The following is a 20,063-nucleotide window of genomic DNA, read 5'->3' on the forward strand; positions in this document are numbered from 1 at the left end:
GAGCGCGCGGCTCGCTGCCTCTCTCCTCCCCCGGGAGGCTGAGGGGACCCTATCTCGGGCCGCCGCGCCTAGGCCCGTGGACAGCCTGTGGCTGGGGCATGGCGGCACAACCAGCAGCGTGCCTGCGAGGTGGGAGAGTGCGAAGCGGCCGGAGGGAAGGACCCGCGGCGCTCGGAGGGGCCTGAGGGGAGGAGCGAGGGGGCCCGGGGAGCCGCGCGCGGGCGGCCGTTGGGGGCGGTTGGCCGAGGGCAGGCGGCGGTTTGGGGAGCGCGGCGACGGCTCGCGTTTTCTCGATGGGGCGGGGTGGGGAAGGGGAAGGGGACTGAGGGGAGGGGAGGGGGAGGGTGGGAGGGAGCCGCCGCCGCGCGCGTGCGGGCCGGCACCGCGGCCGTTGCCGCTCCGCTCACTCCAGCCTGTTTGGGGGCACTTTGTTTGTGTCCCACAATGCTCTGCGCGGGCGGCCGGGCTGGGGAAAGGGAGGGAAGGTGGGCGGGGCACAACGAGCTCGGGGGCGGGGCGCCAGCGGGGTGGGGGGTGGGGAAAACGCAGTTAATGCGCAAGCGCAGAAGGGGCCGCTCCCGGTCCTTGGGACTTGAACTGTGGGTGGTTGGGTTTCCTTACGCACCCGTCGGTTTTGACACCGTCTGTGCGTGTTTGTGTATGTGCACACGTGCGGATTTACATTCATATGCGGCACAAGTACTGCCCAATTTGGCCTTCCTCTAGCCGTCTTCTCAGCCAGCTCCCCACTTAAACTGACAGAAGCATTTCTGGGCATGGTTCACGCTTATTGCATTTTTTTCTCTTTGAACTGAAAACGAAAGAAACTCCTCGTTTCTCGAGTGGTTTGTGTTAGCCGGGCCGAAACCGGAACACCCAGCCCCTTTCTGTCGGTAAGGGAGGTGAGCCAGTAGTCCGCCCATTTTTCACACTGGGAAACTGAGGCCTGCGAAGACATGTGGCCAAACACGTGAGGGATGCGGTCGCTTTCTTTGTAGACAACCGGCCCTCGGCCGGTATCCCCGATTTTGAACCGCCTTTAGAACTGGCATTCTTTCAATGCCCTAAGATTGTTCTAGCCCTGAGCGATCTGGCAGGAAGTGCGGTTCTGAAATGACTGGAGAAATCAACACCCAAATCTATCTCATTTCCCCAACACGGGGGCACCTAGATCTGTTCCGAAAAAATATGCCTATTCTTTCCACAACCTCGAATCTCATTTTATTACACCATCACTTTCCTGGGCCTTACCGCGGGGGGGATTGTGCGGGGCACCGCGAAGTGACCGGTACTGCCTGGGGGATTTTAGAGTTCTTGGTCAACTGCAGAATCTCGTAATATGTTAAAACATCCAGAACCCTAATCCTTCTTTTCCCCAGGCCTGGCGGGACTGAGACCCGGCAGTGGGAGGGGCGCTCACCGCAGGCGGAAGGGCGCCCCAGGTGCGTGGAGGCGGACTGGGGTGCGGGCCGGAGGCCCAGAGCATCTCCGGCTGTCTGCTTTGAGTACTTTGTTTTCCCACGCCTCCAGCTTTTAAACTGAAAGACTTCTCTCCAAAGGGCTTTTTGTGCAAGGTGAGTTGACGTCCTGCTTCAAGTGGAGTGGATTTTTTTCTCTGAAACACTTGGCAATATCTAACATTAACCCCTTCCCTAATCCCTTTGATGAGCAGCCAAGCATCCTGGCACCCTAATTCTAACAATTGAACTCGGCTTTAGAAATAAAGGCAATAAAAACAACGTCTAATTTTATAGTCCTTTGCAGTTCCAACAAATTCTCAAGTATGTAAAATGTTTAATCCTCATGGCAACTATACTGCATGGGTTGTACTGTTACTCCCATCATGATTTTTATTATTCCCATTTCAGAGATGGGGAGAGTCAGAAAGATGTGAATTAGGCCCAGAAAGTGTGTGCCGAGATTTGCAGAAGGGGAAGAAGAAGAAGGCGGAACGCACCCTAACCTGAGGAGAGGGATGGTGGCGGCAGGGCGAGAGGCTGCGGAAGGAGCAGGGTCTTGAACCCCTGGTGTGGTGTGTGTGAGACTGTGAGCACGACCTAAAAACTGGAGGAGAATCAGGGTGGGAATCAAGTAGTCAAACAAATCCCATCTACCTCTCTTAGGGCATGTGGTAAGACAGTTAATAAAAGACATTAGGTAAATCTTTACTGTTTCTTAAGGGACCCAGGTAGCAGCTCTTTCGGAGGTTAGACACACACGAAAGTCTTTCCTTGTTCTTCGTTATTCTTGCCTCTCCTTTTCCCTCCCTTTTGTGTTTTTCAATTTTACATTTAAAAACTCTATCATCCTCTCACCCCATCTTCACCCCAGGCCTAGAGGATCAGTTAACCAACAAATGGCTGGCTATTGGGCCCTAAGGGCACAGTGCTGGAGACTTGGAGAGGGTGTGAGAAAAAAATACAGAGATTAATTTTGTAGGAGCCCTCTCTGTGTTTTGGCTTTGGGCAGGGTCAGTTTCTGTGGCTACTGCAGCCTCCCACCTTTTTCTTCTGGGGCGAGAAGAGACTTGCCTTTGGGTTGGTGGAGTAAGTAGGCCTTTCTTTGGCACTAGGTTAAATAATACTGCTGTGGGATTTTATGAAACCAGAATCCTCCACACAGGTGAAACAAACAAATGGAGACCTCCCAAGGAACTTTAATTATTAACCTGGTGTAGATGGTTCCGAGGAATTCAGGTTCCAGCAAATAGCTCATTTCAGCCATGAGGTGTTTTGGGGACCAGATTCTGGCACAAATGGCAGTTTCTTGTAGTAGGCCCTTAGAACCGAATGGAAATTTAGTTGCTCAGTCCATGACTTCTTTTAGAGCAAAAGTGCTTTCTACTCGACAGAAAGATCTCTAGTCTGACTTGAATAATCTCAGGGGAGGAGCGCTCATTACTGCACAAATCATCCTTGCTCTCTTATTAGATCATCCCAACTATATTAAAAATAACTAATCTTGCCCCCCATTCCAAAATTTGCACCTCTTCTCCTATTTCCATTTCACTGCCCACTCAGTTGAGCAACTCATCTCAGCTACGTCACTGTATTACATCTCAGTTCTAATCTGTCAACAAGTCTTGAATTTGTCCAATCCTGTTGCCACCATCTTAATCTAAGATATCAATAGTTCATGCCTGGAGAATTATAATATCACTGTTCTGGTTTCCCAAATACACTCTTTTCTTTCCTGCATTCTCTACATAGTAGCCAGAGTGATAATGCATAGTGATCATATTGTACAGCAATTGGATTCCTATTGTTCTTAGGATAAAGTCCCAAACCTTTAGCATGGCTTTTACAACACTATGCAATCCGGGTTCTTTCAAGATCTTCAGCTTCATCTGTCATTATATTCTATCAAGGAACATGCCAGTCACAGAATTTTTTTTCACATCTCCTAAAATGCCACACTCTTTCCGCCAATGCACACATTCTTCCCTCTGTGTAGAAATACTTTATTCCTTAGCTAATTCCCATCGATATTCAGATCTCATTTATATATGAACTTTACTGAGATTAATTCACATGCCATACAATTCACCCATTTAAAGTGTATAATTCAACACTAATCCCAGAGCCTAGTACAATGTCTAGCACATAATAGGTATTTGATACACATTTAATGGACAAATGAATTAATAGTGAAATAAATGAATGTGAAGGCCAATTTTATCAGCCAGTAGAATAGCAGCTTCCCAAGACCTGTGATGTCAGGGGAAAAGCTTGCCCTTCAATAAACATCCCCATTCCTCCATAAAAATACCAGAATACTCAAGATCAGAGTTCATCCTTTTGATTTTTCAAGATTCTTCAGGTCTTTAAGATGCAACTATTGAAATACAACTCATCTTCAGAAGGGTAATTGGTGTTTTAATTTTTTTTTTTAATTCAAGGAAGTAGGTAGTGATTTAATCTCAGTGATTTAATCTTAATCCTTATGTCTGCACTCAGTCCCACCTCCCCACCAGATACAATTTTTTCACTTTCACATGATTCACAGCCAAACTTCTCAAAATTATTATCTACACTCAACTGTTCTTCATTTTTGAACCTTCTTCATTACTTCTCAACCCCTCTAATTTGATTTTCCCTTTCGTCCACTAATATCTCCTTAAAGTCACCAGTTATTTTGATGTTGCTAATCCAAAGGGTATTTTTCACCATCATTTTACTGGTTGGAGCAGCATATGGTCTATTTTTTTTTAAAGATTTTATGTATTTATTTGACAGAGAGACAGGAGAGAGGGAACACAAGTAGGGGGAGTGGGAGAGGGAGAAGCAGGCTTCCCGCTGAGCATGGAGCCCGATGCGGGGTTCAATCCCAGGACCCTGGGATCATGACCTGAGCCGAAGGCAGCCACTTAACCGACTGAGCCACCCAGGTGCCCCAGCATTTGGTCTTGTTGAACACTCTTTCCAACTTCAAGCACTCTCTTCCTTGTCTTCACTGATATTCTCAGTGTGTGTCCAAGGTTGAGAACTATCTTCCTAGGCCAGTGGTTCTCAAAATATGGTACTCAGGTCTACATACAGCATCAGCATCACCTGTCAAACTGTTAGAAATGCAAATTCTTAAATCATACCTAGACCTATGAATCAGAAGCTCTGGGGTTAGGGCCCAGCGATCTGTGTTTGGTATTTTGGATCTATGTTCAAGTCTGGGAATCAATGCCCAGGCAATCCCATCCACTCACATAAACTCTGAACTACTGATTCTTAAATGTATACCACTAGCCCAGATCTTTCTACCCAGTTCCCAATCTGCCTATCTAACTGCTTACTAGTTCTACTTTGCTTGGTTTAATCAGAGACATCTCAGAGTCAATATGTTCAAAATAGATTAATGGCCTTTTGTAAACATAGTTCTTGCTCATTGTTTTCTAAGGCACTGAAGGGTACCACTTCAGATCTAGACTCAAAAATCAGAAACCCAGCATCATCCCTGACACCTCCATCATACTCATCCTTACCAAATATCCAATTTACTATTGATTTATATCAATTTTGCTTTCCAAATTAAAAAAAAAAAATTTTTTTTTTTTACCATGGAGAATTTCACACATATAAAACATAGAAAGAAAAGTTAAAAAATATAAAAAATATATAAGTATGTATCAAGCCACCACATCCAGCCATGACCAATACTGCCTCATCCATATCCCCAGTCATTTTTCCCTCCCCATATTATTTTGAAGCAAATTGCTGTTATCATATGATTTTCTATGTAAATATTTTAGTCTATATCTCTAAAAGAGATAGTCTTAAAAAATGCCACAATGCTATTATCATAATTAAAAAATAGCAGTGATTTTGTAATATAAAATATTACCATTTCCAATAGACTCATAAATGCTACTGTATATATAGATTTACAATTTGCTTCAGAGTAGAACTATACTGATTTTGGTTGGTATATCTTTTTTTTTTTTAAAGATTTTATTTATTTATTTGACAGAGAGAGAGAGACAGTGAGAGAGGGAATACAAACAGGGGGAGTGGGAAAGGGAGAAGCAGGCTTCCCACTGAGCAGGGAGCCTGATGTGGGGCTTGATCCCAGGACCCTGGGATCATGACCTGAGCTGAAAGCAGACGCTTAACCGACTGAGCCACCCAGGTGCCCCTGGTATATCTTTAAAATCCTCTGTATTTTTGTCTCTGTTCCCCAGTAATATTTTATTTTTATTTAAGGAACTAGGTTGTTTGCCCTGTAGTTTTGGCCACAATCTGAATTTTGTCAGTTGCATCCCCATGGTGTATTTTAACATGTTCCTTTGTCCTCTGTTTTTTTTTTATAAATTGGTAGTAAGCTCTAGATGTTTTCTCAGATTCAAGTTTAATTTTTTTGGCAAGATATCTTCATAGGGGGCGGTATGTTTTTCCATTAGGAGACATACAATGTGTGCTTATTTCTGTTCTTCTAATGTAATCTCTTTTTTTGGTAACTGCTATTGAGTTATGCCTGGAGCAATTCATTCATTAGGAATTTTAAATGGTGATATAATTCCATCATTCTTCATGTATTAGTTGCAATATTTCTGCAGAGGGAAGCCACCCCTCTTCAATTATTTGATTACTTAGTGATTTAATTTATATAAGAAAGCAGGATAAATACTTGCTTTTTTCCCTTTTACTAAATATCTCTTAACCCTGTCTACTTCTCTCATCTTCAACTATAACATCCTGATCAAAAATCCTTTTAACCTCACCTCTAAGATCTTGAATCTTTGTTATTCTACTCTTCTTACAAGATCCTGAATAATCTGGTCCTTGACTATTTTTCCAGTCTTATTTTATGCCTCTTTCCTTCTCCTTTTCTTACTATTCCAAGCCATACTGACCTGTTTTAATTTTTTAAATCTTCAAGGTCTTTCCCATTTCAGGACCTTTGCACATGACCCCTCTACCTGGAAAACTTTCTCCAACTTCCTCTTTCCGTACTAACTCCCACATTGCTTTCTTAAGGAAGTTTAGACTGATATACCCATTATAACCTCTCATATCACCTTCTACTTATCCATCATAGCACATCTCATAGTTTGTATTTATGTGACTATTTCTTTAATATTTGCCTCCCCCACTGAACTGTAAGTTCCATGAAGGCAAGGACCATGTCTCTTTGGGTACCGTATTTTTTTCCTAAGCTTAACTTAATGCTTGGAATACCATATGTGCACAAACAATAAAGGTTGAATTTAATAACATTGGATTGAAGTCAGACTTGGGAAAAATAAAATACTTTGTCTCTATTTGTAAAGACTAAATATACCTAACATTTACTGAGTGCAAAGTACTGTTCTAAGTTCTCCTAATATTCACCACAACCATATGAAGTGGACTTTATAATTATCTCTACTTGACAGATAAGGAAGCAGAAGAGAGGTTAAGCCATTTGCCCAAGCTCACATAGATTGTAAATGTCAGAGTCAGGGTTCAAATCTAAACAATCTTGCTCTAGAACCCTAGATTCAGGTTAAAATCCTAATATATTACAATCTGTAGGAAAGCACCACACGAATGTCTACATTAGAGGGGAATTGATCTCAATTTTTTTTGAATCCTAATTTCAAAAAACCAGTGAAGGGGCTTATTGGTTTAGCTCAGATCAGGTACTTATCCCTAAAGCAATCAACCTAGATCAAGGTGATGGGCACTATAAGAGCATGTAGCTTTCATGCCAGATACGTGGATGCTGAGGAGCAGTTTCCAGGAGAATGGGGCATGCCAGGCTGATAATCTCATAGTAGAGTACACACATATTTCTTCCTATATATCCAATTTCATAAATTCCCTTGTCCAACATAATGCAGTTGCATCACACAGAACAACCGATAGCTTGCCTCCTCAATGAGAAACATTCAAAGACATGATCAGCTATACATTTATTTATCTCTGATTCCCAGAATCAACAGAATCAAGTCGGATATGGTTGTACACAATTTTGCAATCTATGGGCTAATTGACAAACTTAATGACCCTCAAGAGAGTAGAGTCACAACCTTTGCAAAGGTTCTAAAGTCTGCTCCTGCCATGTGAGAAATTATCTTGGGGCACCGGTAGCGAGAAGTAAGGGGAAAGAGGTAAGGTAGATTAATATGCTTTGATACAGTTCAAGTGGAATGGAAGAACCATACTTCCTGAATATGGGTCATACAATGTTCATATTCCTTTTTTCCCCTCCTGTGTCAGCTTTCCTCACCTTTGGTGAGGTAATGAGGATCAGAATTGAGTTTGAGCAAGGGGTCCAACAGACTGAAGCTACGTGGAGCCAACATACACAATTGTCTATTAGAAAGATTGCAGGGTCAAGTATACCTACCTAATCAATAGCTGTGTTTCATCAGCTAGCCTGATGATTAGCTATGGATTTGATTTACATTTCTAGAGCAGAGTACAAGTGGGGCAAGAATGGTATCATCTATGGATGGCTGATTTAAGACCTCATAAATGTTGAATACTTAATGTACCTTGTGTATATTTAGTGAATTGTGAATACTTGGTACATCTTGGTAATTCCTTCACTTTCTAGTTCAGAACATGTGTGCTCTACTTACTTTTATATCTCTCTAACATACCCCACGTGCCATTTGCTTCTGTATTCAGTTTCATCTAGCCTCCTTATTTTTTGTTTTTCTTATTTTCTATAGCAAAATTGAAAAAAAAATTTTAAGTTTTTACTTATTTATTTATTATAAGTAACCTCTACACCCCAACATGGGGCTTGAACTCATGACTCTGAGATCAAGAGTCGCATACTCTTCTGACTGAGCCAGTCAGGTGCCCCCAAAATTCTTAATAATACAACAAATGCATATTACAAATTTAAAAATCATGTATAGTTAAAATGACCTTTCAAGATCTCTTAAATCTCCATAAAGCAAAATGTTTTGTATTTTTGAGCCATATTGGAGGCTGACATGCTATCTCTCAATAAAGTCCAACACAGTGGATTTTTTCCTCCCGTGTTGGAACAGATTGCTCATTCTTCTCCTGAGCACCAGAGGAAGTTGTTGGTTTCTATTTAGGGACTCTAGCCTTGCACTCAGACTGCTAGGTGGCCAGACCGTGAGAGGCCCGAAACTGAGACCTGTGGAGGAATTGACACATTCATGTCTTCCATCTCCTGCTTACTCTGAGCAGTCATTTGCCGAGTGAAATGATCTGATGCTGCTTTCTCTCAAGCTCACTTGAATTCACATGAATTACGCATGTGTATGTTGTTCTAGAGTACAACAAATATAAAGTGATGAAAGACAAACAGGATTTCCATAACTTAAAAACCTTTCGAAAGAAGAAAAGAGAACAATGTATAGTGGTCATTGGTACAGATCTTATATGTTGCTGGATGAGGTAAGGTAGATCATAGGACCAGCAAATTTCACAGGCATTCATTTGTTAACTCACCTCCTTAATAATGGAATAAGTTCAGTATGTGTGCCCCAGGTTCCGTCTGCTGGGAGAATTTTCCATGCTTATATCCCACAGGGCCATCCCTGAAAAAGAACTTGGGGTGATTCCTCTGAAGAGGACTTGACCATTTTAGTGGTGTACTCTCTGTTGGTGAATATAATTGGGCTGTCGTTTGTCTTTTTTTTTTTTTTAATTTTTTTATTGTTATGTTAATCCCCATACATTACATCAGTAGTTTTAGATATAGTGTTCCATGATTCATTGTTTGTGCATAACACCCAGTGCTCCATGCAGAACATGCCCTCTTTAATACCCATCACCAGGCTAACCCATCCTCCCACCCCCCTCCCCTCTAGAACCCTCAGTTTGTTTTTCAGAGTCCATCGTCTCTCATGGTTCTTCTCCCCCTCTGATATCCCCCCCTTCATTCTTCCCCTCCTGCTACATTCTTCTTCTTCTTTTTTTCTTTCTTAACATATATTGCATAATTTGTTTCAGAGGTACAGATCTGAGATTCAACAGTCTTGCACAATTCACAGCGCTTACCAGAACACATACCCTCCCCAGTGTCCATCACCCAGTCACCCCATCCCTCCCACCCCACCCCCCACTCCAGCAACCCTCAGTTTGTTTCCTGAGATTAAGAATTCCTCATATCAGTGAGGTCATATGATACATATCTTTCTCTGTTTGGGGCTGTCGTTTGTCTTAAGGGTTAAGCAATAATCAACAGCTTACCATGCAAGGATTGAGGGTTTTTTGGTTAATACTTCTTTTTTTTTTTTTTTAAGATTTTATTTATTTATTTGAAAGAGAGCTCGAGTAAGCCAGCACGAGCAGGGGTGTGGGGTAGGGGGAGAGGGAGAAGCAGGCTCCCAGCTGAGCAGGGAGTCTGATGCGGGGCTCCATCCCAGGACCCCAAGATCATGACCTGAGCTGAAGGGAGATGCTTAACCAACTGAGCCACCCAGGAGCCCCTGGTCAGTTCTTTTTTTTTTTTTTTAAAGATTTTATTTATTTATTTGACAGAGAGAGAGATAGCGAGAGCAGGAACACAAGCAGGGGGAGTGGGAGAGGGAGAAGTAGGCTTCCTGCCAAGCAGGGAGCCCGATGTGGGACTCGATCCCAGGACCCTGGGATCATGACCTGAGCCGAAGGCAGACGCTTAACGACTGAGCCACCCAGGCGCCCTGGTCAGTTCTTCTTTAAGACCTTAGTTAACTGCCTGTTGCTTTCATTTTGGGGGACAGTGGGTTTGTTAATAACACAATCTAGAAGTCATTTATGATGAGGAGTGTAGGATAATGATTTACCAAACCTGTAACAGATGGTCATCTTTGGATCAATGAAATATTGCCCAGTGGTGGGTAATACAAAAATAGAATTCCCACAGTAGCCATCTGGATGGTGGAAAAAGGTGTTCCCAATTTCCTTAAGTGTTTTCCTAAGGCAGGCTTGTAATCATACTATATTTTGTTCGTCAATTTGTTGTTTTATTCTCCTAGATGACTATTTCCTAACATCTCTTCTGTCAAACCCCCAATACCTTCCTTCCTACTCCTGCTCACAATTGATGACCACCATAACAGTAATTACACAAATTTAGTGGCTTAAAACAACAAAATATTGTCTTTTAGTTCTATGGGCCTTGACACAGGTCTTGCTGGGCTAAAATCAAGGTGTAGGGGCTGTCCCTTTCTGGAAGCTCAAGGGGAGAATCATCTCCTTGCCTTTTCCACCTTCCAGAGGCCACCTGCGTTCCCTGGCTCTTGGTCTCCTTCTTCTATCAGCAAACTCAGGAACTCTCTGACCGTTTTCCCATCGTCACAGGTTCCCAGACCCAATCTTCTGTTTCCCTCTTCCACTTTTTTCATTAACAGTTTTTCTGAAGATCTAATTCACCCATTTAAAGTGTACAATTCAATAGTTTTAGTATATTCGTGTAATTGTGCATTTTTCACCACAACCAATTATTAAATACTTTTCATCACCCCCAAAAGAAACCCTGTACCTTTTAGGGGTCACCTTTTGTTTTCCCCACCCCCAAAGCTTGGCCACCAATAATTGTTCTGTCTCTATGGATTTGCCTATTCTGGACATTTGGTATAAATGGAATAATACAATATGTACTCTTCTGTGCCTGGCACTTAGCATGTTTTCACAGTTCATTCATGTTGTAACATGTGTCAGTATTTATTTCATTTCCCTCTTCCACTTTTGAGGACTTTTCTAGAGATAAAATCCGCTTGCTAGGAAGAAGAATTTCTCTCAGCAGTGGAAGGAAAGAACAGGAATGAGAAAAATTGATGAATACCCATAAAAAAATAGAGGACACTAACTTTTTATTTTATTTTATTTTTCTTTGTTAGTTACTCTTTTCTGGTTGTTTATTTATTTGAGCTCCCCGCTGAGCTGGGAGCCCAATGCAGGACTCGATCCCAGGACTCTGGGATCATGACCTGAGCCAAAGGCAGTTGCTTAACCAACTGAGCCACCCAGGCGCCCTCTTTTCTGGTTGTTGACAAAATTCCCAAAGGATTGATTTCAAATATCAAAAGAGGTTTAGGATTTGATTTGCCTTAGGCAAGATATATATTAGAAGTCCCTCTTACTTCAGAATGAAAACCAGTTTGGAAAGCTTCCAGGTTTATCAATAATTGGTTTATTCTCACAAGCCTTATTATATCAAGGTTGAGAGGGCAACTGCTCAAATGGTTTGCTTTTGATGTGTAGAGGGGCTGCTCCATTCCTTAAATTACCCTGTGTTGGAAGGAGTATACTTCCTTCTACAATAGGATTCTACATTTAGACATCAATTCCTCTAATTTTAGGCAAATTCTCCCTCTGTTTAGTGGGATCACCAATCTATATCTGTACATCAAACGTTTTTCCTGAACTCCGTAACTAAATAGCTATCTGTTCCTGCCCCTCAATCACTTCAAATGCAACATTTCCAAATAAAAAAATGATCTGTCTTACCCTAGACCTATTTCTTCCTCTGAGTTCCTCATTTCAATGAATTGTACTACCGTTCACCAAATTTCCCATCACCCATACCTAACCAGTAACTAGTGAACATTTGTTAACTCTGTCTGCTAGTCTCCATGGCCATTACCGGCACCTTAGTTCAGGCCCTTCGCCAGTTCTCACTTATATGACTGGGGAGTTGATCCCCTCTTCTGTCCATTCTCCACAGTGTAGCCAGGGAGGGCCATTTAAAGACCTAGCTGATCACATGATTTCTTTCTAAAATGATATACAATGGTTACTCATTGCCCTTAGGATAAAGTATAAACTCTCATATGATGTAAGATACCCATTTTCTGAAACTTGTCCAGCTCTCCTATTCTTCTTCCTCTCTTTACCCAACCATCACCAATTTCATATGTTATCATATTTTCCCAATCTGCTCATATTCTCTTTACTGACTTGTGTCTTTTTACATACTGCTTCTCTCGCCTGAGAAACTCTTTTCCCCTTTCCCCTGGCTAACTCATATATGTTGAGACTCAGCTTAGGCACTAATATCCTTTGGAAAGGATGTTGCAAGATATTTCCTGCTTGAGCTAAATGCTCCTACCTATGTGCTTCATAAATTCCATATACTTACCAATATCATAGTACTTATCACATGGCTTTGTCTGTTAATTTTACTTCCATGCTTTTCCAGGCAGATTGTAAGTCCCTTATTGACAGAGACTATTTTATGTGTATCTTTGAAAGCTGAGGACCTACCGTACCAGAGAGCTGACAATTGGTTAGTATTGGTTGAATAAAGGGAAGAAAATTAAATGACACTTAATGGGTGGTTTGGGAGGGCTATGAAAACACGTTTCATCTTCAATATAGTTAAAATTTTTTTTTTATTGTGGTAAAATGCATATGACAGAGAAATTACCATTTTAACCATTTCTAAGTATACAATTCAGTGACATTAAATACATTCAAATTATTTTGCAACCCTTACCACTAACCCTTTCCAGAACTCTTTCATTAGCCCAGAGAGAAACTCTGTATATATCAAATAATAACTCCCCGTTCCACTCAGCCCACAGTCCTTGGAAATCTTTATTCTACTTTCTGTTTCTACGATTTGCCTATTCTTGGGTAACTCATAAAAGTGTAATCATGTAATATCTGTCCTTTTGTGTCTGGCTTATTTCACTTAGCATAATGTTTTCAAGGTTCATGTTGTAGCATGTGCCAGAACTTCCTTCATTTTTAAGGCTAAAAAACATTTCATTGTGTGTATATGCTACATTTTGTTTATCCTTCATCTGTTGATGGACACTTGGAGTGTCTCCATGTTTTAGCTATTGTGAATAATGCTGCTATGAATATTGGTGTACAAATATCTGTTTGACTCCCTGGTTTAAATTCTTTTGCATATATACCTGGAAGTGGAATTCTGAATCATATGGTAGTGTAGTTAATGTTTACCTTTGTGAGGGACCACCATAACTGTTTTACAAAATGGCTGCAGTTTGCATTCCCACCAGCAATGAACGAGGGTTCCAATTTCTCACATCCTCACCAACACATATTTTTTTCTTTTTTCTTTTCTTTTCTTCTTTCTTTTTCTTTTTTTAAAGATGTTATTTATTTATTTGACAGAGAGAAAGTGAGAGAGCACAAGCAGGAGGAGGGGCAGAGGCAGAGGGAGAAGCAGGCTCCCTGCTGAACAGGGTGAGCCGGATGCGCTTGATCCCAGGACTCTGAGATCATGACCTGAGCGAAAGGCAGATGCTTAACTGAGCCACCCAGGTGCCCCTCTTTTTTCTTTTCTTTCTTTTTTTAAAGATTTTATTTATTTATTTCACAGAGAGATAGCGAGAGCAGGAACACAAGCAGGGGGAGTGGGAGAGGGAGAAGCAGGCTTCCCGCTGACCACGGAGCCCGATGCGGGGCTCGATCCTTTCTTTTTTCTTTTCTTCTCTTCTCTTCTCTTCTCTTCTCTTCTCTTCTCTTCTCTTCTCTTCTCTTCTCTTTTCTTTCCCTCCCTCCCTCCCTCCCTTCCTTCCTTCGTTCCTTCCTTCCTAATAGTCCTCCTTTTGAGTATGAAGTAGTATCTCCTTGTGGTTTCAATTTGCATTTCCCAAATGGCTAGTGACATTAAGCACTTTACATGTGCTTGTTGGCACATATATCTTCTTTGGATAAATATCTTTTCAAGTCTTTTGCCTCTTTTTAGATTGGTTTGTTTGTTTTTGTTGAGTTGTAGGAGTTCTTTATATATTCTGGATATAAGATATATGATCGGCAAATATTTTCTCTCTTTTGGGGAGATTGCTTTTGATGTGTAGAGGGGCTGCTCCATTCCTTAAATTACCCTGTGTTGGAAGGAGTATACTTCCTTCTACAATAGGATTCTACATTTAGACATCAATTCCTCTAATTTTAGGCAAATTCTCCCTCTTTCATTCTCTTAATAGTGTCCTTTGATTCACAAAAGTTTTTAATTGTAATGAAGTCCAATTTATCTAATTTTTATTGTTGTTACCTGTTTTTAGTGTCTTAGTCAAGAAATCATTGCCAAATCCAATGTCATGAGCTTTTTTCTATATCGCTTTCTAAGTTTTTTTGTTTCAGCTCTTATGTTTAGGTCTTTGATCCAATCTGAGTTAGTTTTCACGTATGATGTAAGATAAGGGTCCAACCTCATTCTTTTGCATATGGATATCCAGCTTTCTCAGCACGATTTTTTTTTTTAAAGATTTTATTTATTTATTTGACAGAGAGAGACACAGCGAGAGAGGGAACACAAGCAGGGGGAGTGGGAGAGGGAGAAGCAGGCTTCCCGCTGAGCAGGGAGCCCGATGTGGGGCTCAGTCCCAGGACCCTGGGATCATGAGCTGAGCCGAAGGCAGACGCTTAATGACTGAGCCACCTAGGCACCCCTCAGCACCATTTGTTGAAAGACTGCCCTTTCTCCATGAAATAGTCTTGGCACCCCTGCTGAAAATCATTTCACTATGTATGTGAGGTTTTATTTCTGGGGTCTCTATTCTATATGTTTGTATTTATGCCAGTACCACACTGTTTTGATTACTATGGCTTTATAGTGAGTTTTAAAATCAAGAAGTGTGAGTCTTCCAACTTCATTTTTTCTTTTTAACATTGTTTTAGCTGTTTGGGTTCCCTTGAGAGTCTATGTGAGTTTTAGAATGGATTTTTCTATTTCTGCAAAGATGTCATTGGGATTTTGATAGGAATATCATTGAATCTGTAGATTGCTTTTTGGTAGTATTGATATGTTAATAATATTAAGTCTTCCAGTCCATAAATGTGGGATGTCTTTCCATTTATTTCTGTCTTTGATTTCTTTCAGGAACATGGTTGTAAGTGCACACTTCTTTTGCCTCCTTGGTTAAGTTTATTTCTAAACATTTTATTCTTTTTGGTGCTATTGTAAATGGAATTTTCTTTTTAGATCGTTTGTTGCTATTGTATAGAAATGCACCCTTTGTGAGTGCTGGTTTTGTATCCTGTAAGTTTTCTGAATTTGTTTATTAGTTTTAAGTGTGTGTGTATATGTAGAATCTTTAACGTTTCTTCATATAAGATCATGTTGACAGTGAACACAGATAATTTTACCTTTTTTTCCCCAATTTGGATATCTTTCCTCCCTCCTTTCTTTTCTTTTCTTTTCTCTTTCTTCCTTCCTTTCTTTCTTTCTTTCTTTCTTTCTTTCTTTCTTTCTTTCTTTCTTTCTTTCTTTCTTTCTTTCTTTCTTTCTCCTTTCCTCCTCCACCTCTTCTTCTTCTCCATCTTCCTCTTCCTCCTCCTCCTTCGTCATCTTCATCTTCCTCCCCATCCCCCTCCTCCTCTTCTTCTTCATCTTCCTTCCCCCACCTTCTTCTTCTTTGCCTAGTTACTCTGGCTAGAACTTCCAATACTATTTTGAATAGAAGTGGCAAGAAGTAGGCATCCTAGGGGCGCCTGGGTGGCACAGTTGGTTAAGCGACTGCCTTTGGCTCAGGTCATGATCTCGGGGTCCTGGGATCAAGCCCCACATTGGGCTCCCTGCTTGGCAGGAAGCCTGCCTCTCCCTCTCCCACTCCCCCTGCTTGTGTTCCCTCTCTCGCTGTCTCTCTCTCTGTCAAATAAATAAATAAAATCTTAAAAAAAAAAAAAAGAAGTAGGCATCCTTGTCTTGTTCCTGATCTTAGAGGAAAGGCTTTCAACACTGAGTATATTAGCTGTGGATTTTCCATATATGGGCTTTATCATGTTGAAGAAATTTTTTTCTATTCCTAGTTCACTGATTCTTTTATCACAAAAGGATATTGAATTTTGTCATACTTTCTTTGCATCAGTTGTGTTCCCCCCCTTCATTCTATTAGCTCTATTAATATTGTATTTTACATTGGTTGATTTTCATGTGTTGAACTGTCCTTACATCCTGGGAATAAAACCCACTTGGTCATGGTATATAACCCTGTGGAATTTGGTTTGCTAGTAGTTTGTTGAGGATTTCTGCATCAATATTCATAAGGGATGTTGGTCTGCAGTTTTCTGGTAGTATCTTTGTTTGGCTTTGGTATTAGGGTAATGATAGCCTCGTAGAATGAGTTAGGAAGTATTCCCTCCTCTTCAATTCTTTTTTGAACAATTTGGAAAGGACTGGTGTTAATTCTTCCTAAGTGTTTAGTAGAATTCACTAGTGAACCTTCTGATCCTGTGATTTTGTTATTGTTGTTCAGAGTTTTTGATTCCTGACTCAATACACTTACTAGTTTTCGGTCTATCCAGATTTTTCTCTTTTTTCATGAGTCAGTTTTGGTAGGTTGTGTGTTTCTAGGAATTTGTCCACTTCATCTAGATTATCCAGCATGTTGGCATACAATTATTCATAGTATTCTCTCATGATTAATTTTATTTCTTTAAAATCAGTAGTAATATCCCCACTTTTTTTTCTTATTTAGTAATTTGAGTTTTCTCTCTTTTTTTCTTAGCCAATCTAGCTAAAGAGTTGTCAATTTTTTCGAGCTTTTCAAAGAACCAATTTTGGTTTAGTTGATTTTCTTTGCTTTACTATTCTCCATTTTATTTATCTCCACCTCAATCTTTATTATTTCCTTCCTTCTGCAGATGTTGGGTTTCTCTGTCTTTTTCTAGTTTCCTAAGGTGTAAAGTTAGGTTATTGATTTTGATATTCTTCTTTTTTTAAAATATGTTTTTATAGTTGTAAATTTCCCTGTTAGAACTGCTTTTGCTACCTCCCATAAATTTTGATATGTTGTGTTTTCATTTTCGTTTTTACCAAGGTATTTTCTAATTTCACTTGTGATTTCTTCTCTAACTCATTAGTTGTTTAAGAGTATGTTCTTTGGGACACCTGGGTGGCTCAGTTGGTTAAGCGTCTGCCTTCAGCTCAGGTCATGATCCCAGGGTCCTGGGATCGCTTCCCGCATCGGGCTCCTTGCTTAGCGGGGAGCCTGCTTCTCCCTCTGCCTGCCGCTCCCTCTGCTTGTGCTCTCTCTCTCTCTGACAAATAAATAAATAAAATCTTAAAAAAAAAAGTATGTTCTTTAGGGGAGCCTGGGTGTTGCAGTTGGTTAAGCATCCGAATCTTGGTTTCGTTCAGGTCATGATCTCAGGGTCATGAGATTGAGCCCCATGTAGGGGTCTGTGCTAGGGGAGCCTGGGTGGTGCAATTGGTTAAGCATACCACTCTTGGTTTCAGCTCAGGTCATGATCTCCAGGTTGTGAGATCAAGCCCCATGTAGGTCTCCATGCTTAGTGGGAGGTCCGCTTGAGATTCTCTCTCCCTCCCACTCATGCTCTCTTGCTCTCTCTCTCTCCCCCAAATAAATAAATCGTAAAAAGAAAAGAGTATGTTCTTTAATTTCCACATATTTTTGATTTTTTAAACTTTCCTTCTGTTTTTGATTTCTAGTTTCATTCTATTTTGATAAGAAGATGCATTGCACAATTTCAATTTTTAAAAATTTATTAAGAATTTTTTGGAATATATATATATATTTATATGTATATTTGGTTCTGCTGGTTAGTGTATATATGCTTATATTTGTTATATCTTTTTGATGAATTGACCCTTCTATCAAGATATAATGTCCTGGAGCGCCTGGGTGGCTCTGTCAGTTAAGCATCTGACTCTTGGTTTTGGCTCAGGTCATGATCTCAGAGTCCTGGGATCAAGCCCCTGTCAGGCTCTGCACTCAGTGGGAAGTCTGCTTGAGATTCTCTCTCCCCCTGCCCCTACCACTCGTGTATGCTCTCTCTTGCTCTCTCAAATAAATAAATTAATTTAAAAAAAGATATAATGTCCTTATTTGTCTCTTGTAACAGTCTTTAACTTCATTTCTACTTTGCCTGATATTATTATAGCCACCCTAGTTCTCTTTTGATTATTGTTTGCTTGGGATATCTTCTTCCACCCTTTCACTTTCAGGCCATTTGTGTCTTTGGATCTAGTGAGTCTCTGGTAGACAGTATATAGTTGGATCATGTTTTTAAATCAGTTCTGCCAATCTCTGCCTTTTGATTGGACAGTTTAATCCATTTACATCTAAAGTAATTACTGATAAGTGATGGATCACTAAATCCTACACCTGAAACTAATATTACACTGTACGTTATCTAACTGGCGTTTAAATAAAAACTTGGAAGAAAAAATAAAGTAATTATTGATAATAAAGAACTTACTCTGGGGCCTGAGAAGGTGGGGTCTGTGACGCTCATGACCCGGGCTCTGGCACTTCTTTCCTCTCCGCTAGCTGCGACCTGAGGGAGAAGTGTTGCTTGGTCTGTGGGAAGCCGCAGCAATGGCCTCTGTGCTGTCCTACGAAAGCCTGGTCCACGCTGTGGCCGGAGCCATGGGAAGTGTGACAGCAATGACAGTATTTTTTCCCTTGGATACAGCTCGACTCCGACTTCAAGTTGATGAGAAAAGAAAGTCCAAAACTACACACATGGTGCTCCTTGAGAACATTAAGGAAGAAGGCCTCCTGGCACCATATCGAGGGTGGTTTCCAGTTATTTCTAGTCTCTGCTGCTCCAATTTTGTCTATTTCTACACTTTTAATAGTCTCAAAGCAGTCTGGGTCAAAGGTCAACGTTCTACTACTGGGAAAGATCTAGTAGTTGGATTTGTTGCAGGAGTGGTGAATGTGTTGCTAACAACTCCACTCTGGGTGGTAAACACCAGACTAAAGCTGCAAGGGGCAAAATTTAGGAATGAAGACATTGTACCAACCAACTACAAAGGTATTATTGATGCTTTTCACCAGATCATTCGAGATGAAGGAATCTTGGCTTTATGGAATGGCACATTTCCTTCCTTGCTGTTGGTCTTCAATCCTGCCATCCAGTTCATGTTCTATGAAGGTTTAAAAAGGCAGCTTCTAAAGTAACGAGCGAAGCTTTCTTCTTTGGATGTGTTCATCATCATTGGTGCAATATCCAAAGCGATTGCTACCACCGTCACCAACCTATGCAGACAGTACGGTCAATCCTGAGGTTTGGATGTCACAGACTAAACCCAGAAAACAGAACATTGGGGAGTCTTCGGAATGTTCTCTATCTTCTTCACCAACGAGTAAAGCATTTTGGAATCATGGGACTCTACAAAGGCCTTGAAGCCAACCTGCTACAGACAGTCCTCACTGCTGCTCTCATGGTCCTGGTTTATGAGAAACTGATGGCTGCCACCTTCACAGTTATGGGGCTGAAGAGTGCCCACAAGCACTGAGACACCTCACACTGCAAAGTGCAGAAAGATGCTCAGGATGGGGCGTTCCTTCTGCGTGAAGGGAAGTGATTCTCTTTTTATTTTTGTGTGTGCACCATGAATTTTACCCTCATGGGCTGGAAAAGCGTCTAAGGGTAAACATGGAATATAGCCAGCTGGACCTGTCCACAACTTAATTTTTATGATGGTTGGTTGAATTTTGTGGGGGAGGTTAGTCTAATGGTCATACAAAAAAAACCATTATTGAAAACCTGAAAAAAAAAAAAGAACTTCTGTAATTTTGCCATTTGGTTTTTGTATGTCTTATAGCTTTTTGTTCCTCATTTTCTCCATTACTGCTTTCTTTTGTGTTTTCTTGATTTTTTGTAGTGACATATTTTGTTTCTCTTCTTATTTCCTTTTGTATGCATTCAATAGTTATATTTTTGTGGTTACAA

The 20,063-nt window shown here is 40.9% G+C and overlaps 1 protein-coding gene across 1 annotated transcript; it reads left to right on the top strand.

The window, feature by feature from the left end:
• Positions 1 to 44: 44 nt before the first annotated feature.
• On the top strand, positions 45 to 19,835 carry LOC116645824 (peroxisomal membrane protein PMP34-like). The gene is given in 4 exon segments (XM_032426249.1): positions 45 to 129; positions 1,380 to 1,574; positions 18,653 to 19,361; positions 19,364 to 19,835. Coding segments are annotated over 2 exon segments (924 nt in total). The 5' UTR covers positions 45 to 129; positions 1,380 to 1,574; positions 18,653 to 18,700; the 3' UTR covers positions 19,627 to 19,835.
• The last annotated feature ends 228 nt before the right edge of the window (positions 19,836 to 20,063 follow it).

This window comes from Phoca vitulina, unplaced genomic scaffold (assembly GCF_004348235.1).
Source record: "Phoca vitulina isolate PV1807 unplaced genomic scaffold, GSC_HSeal_1.0 scaffold34, whole genome shotgun sequence".
NCBI lineage: Eukaryota > Metazoa > Chordata > Mammalia > Carnivora > Phocidae > Phoca > Phoca vitulina.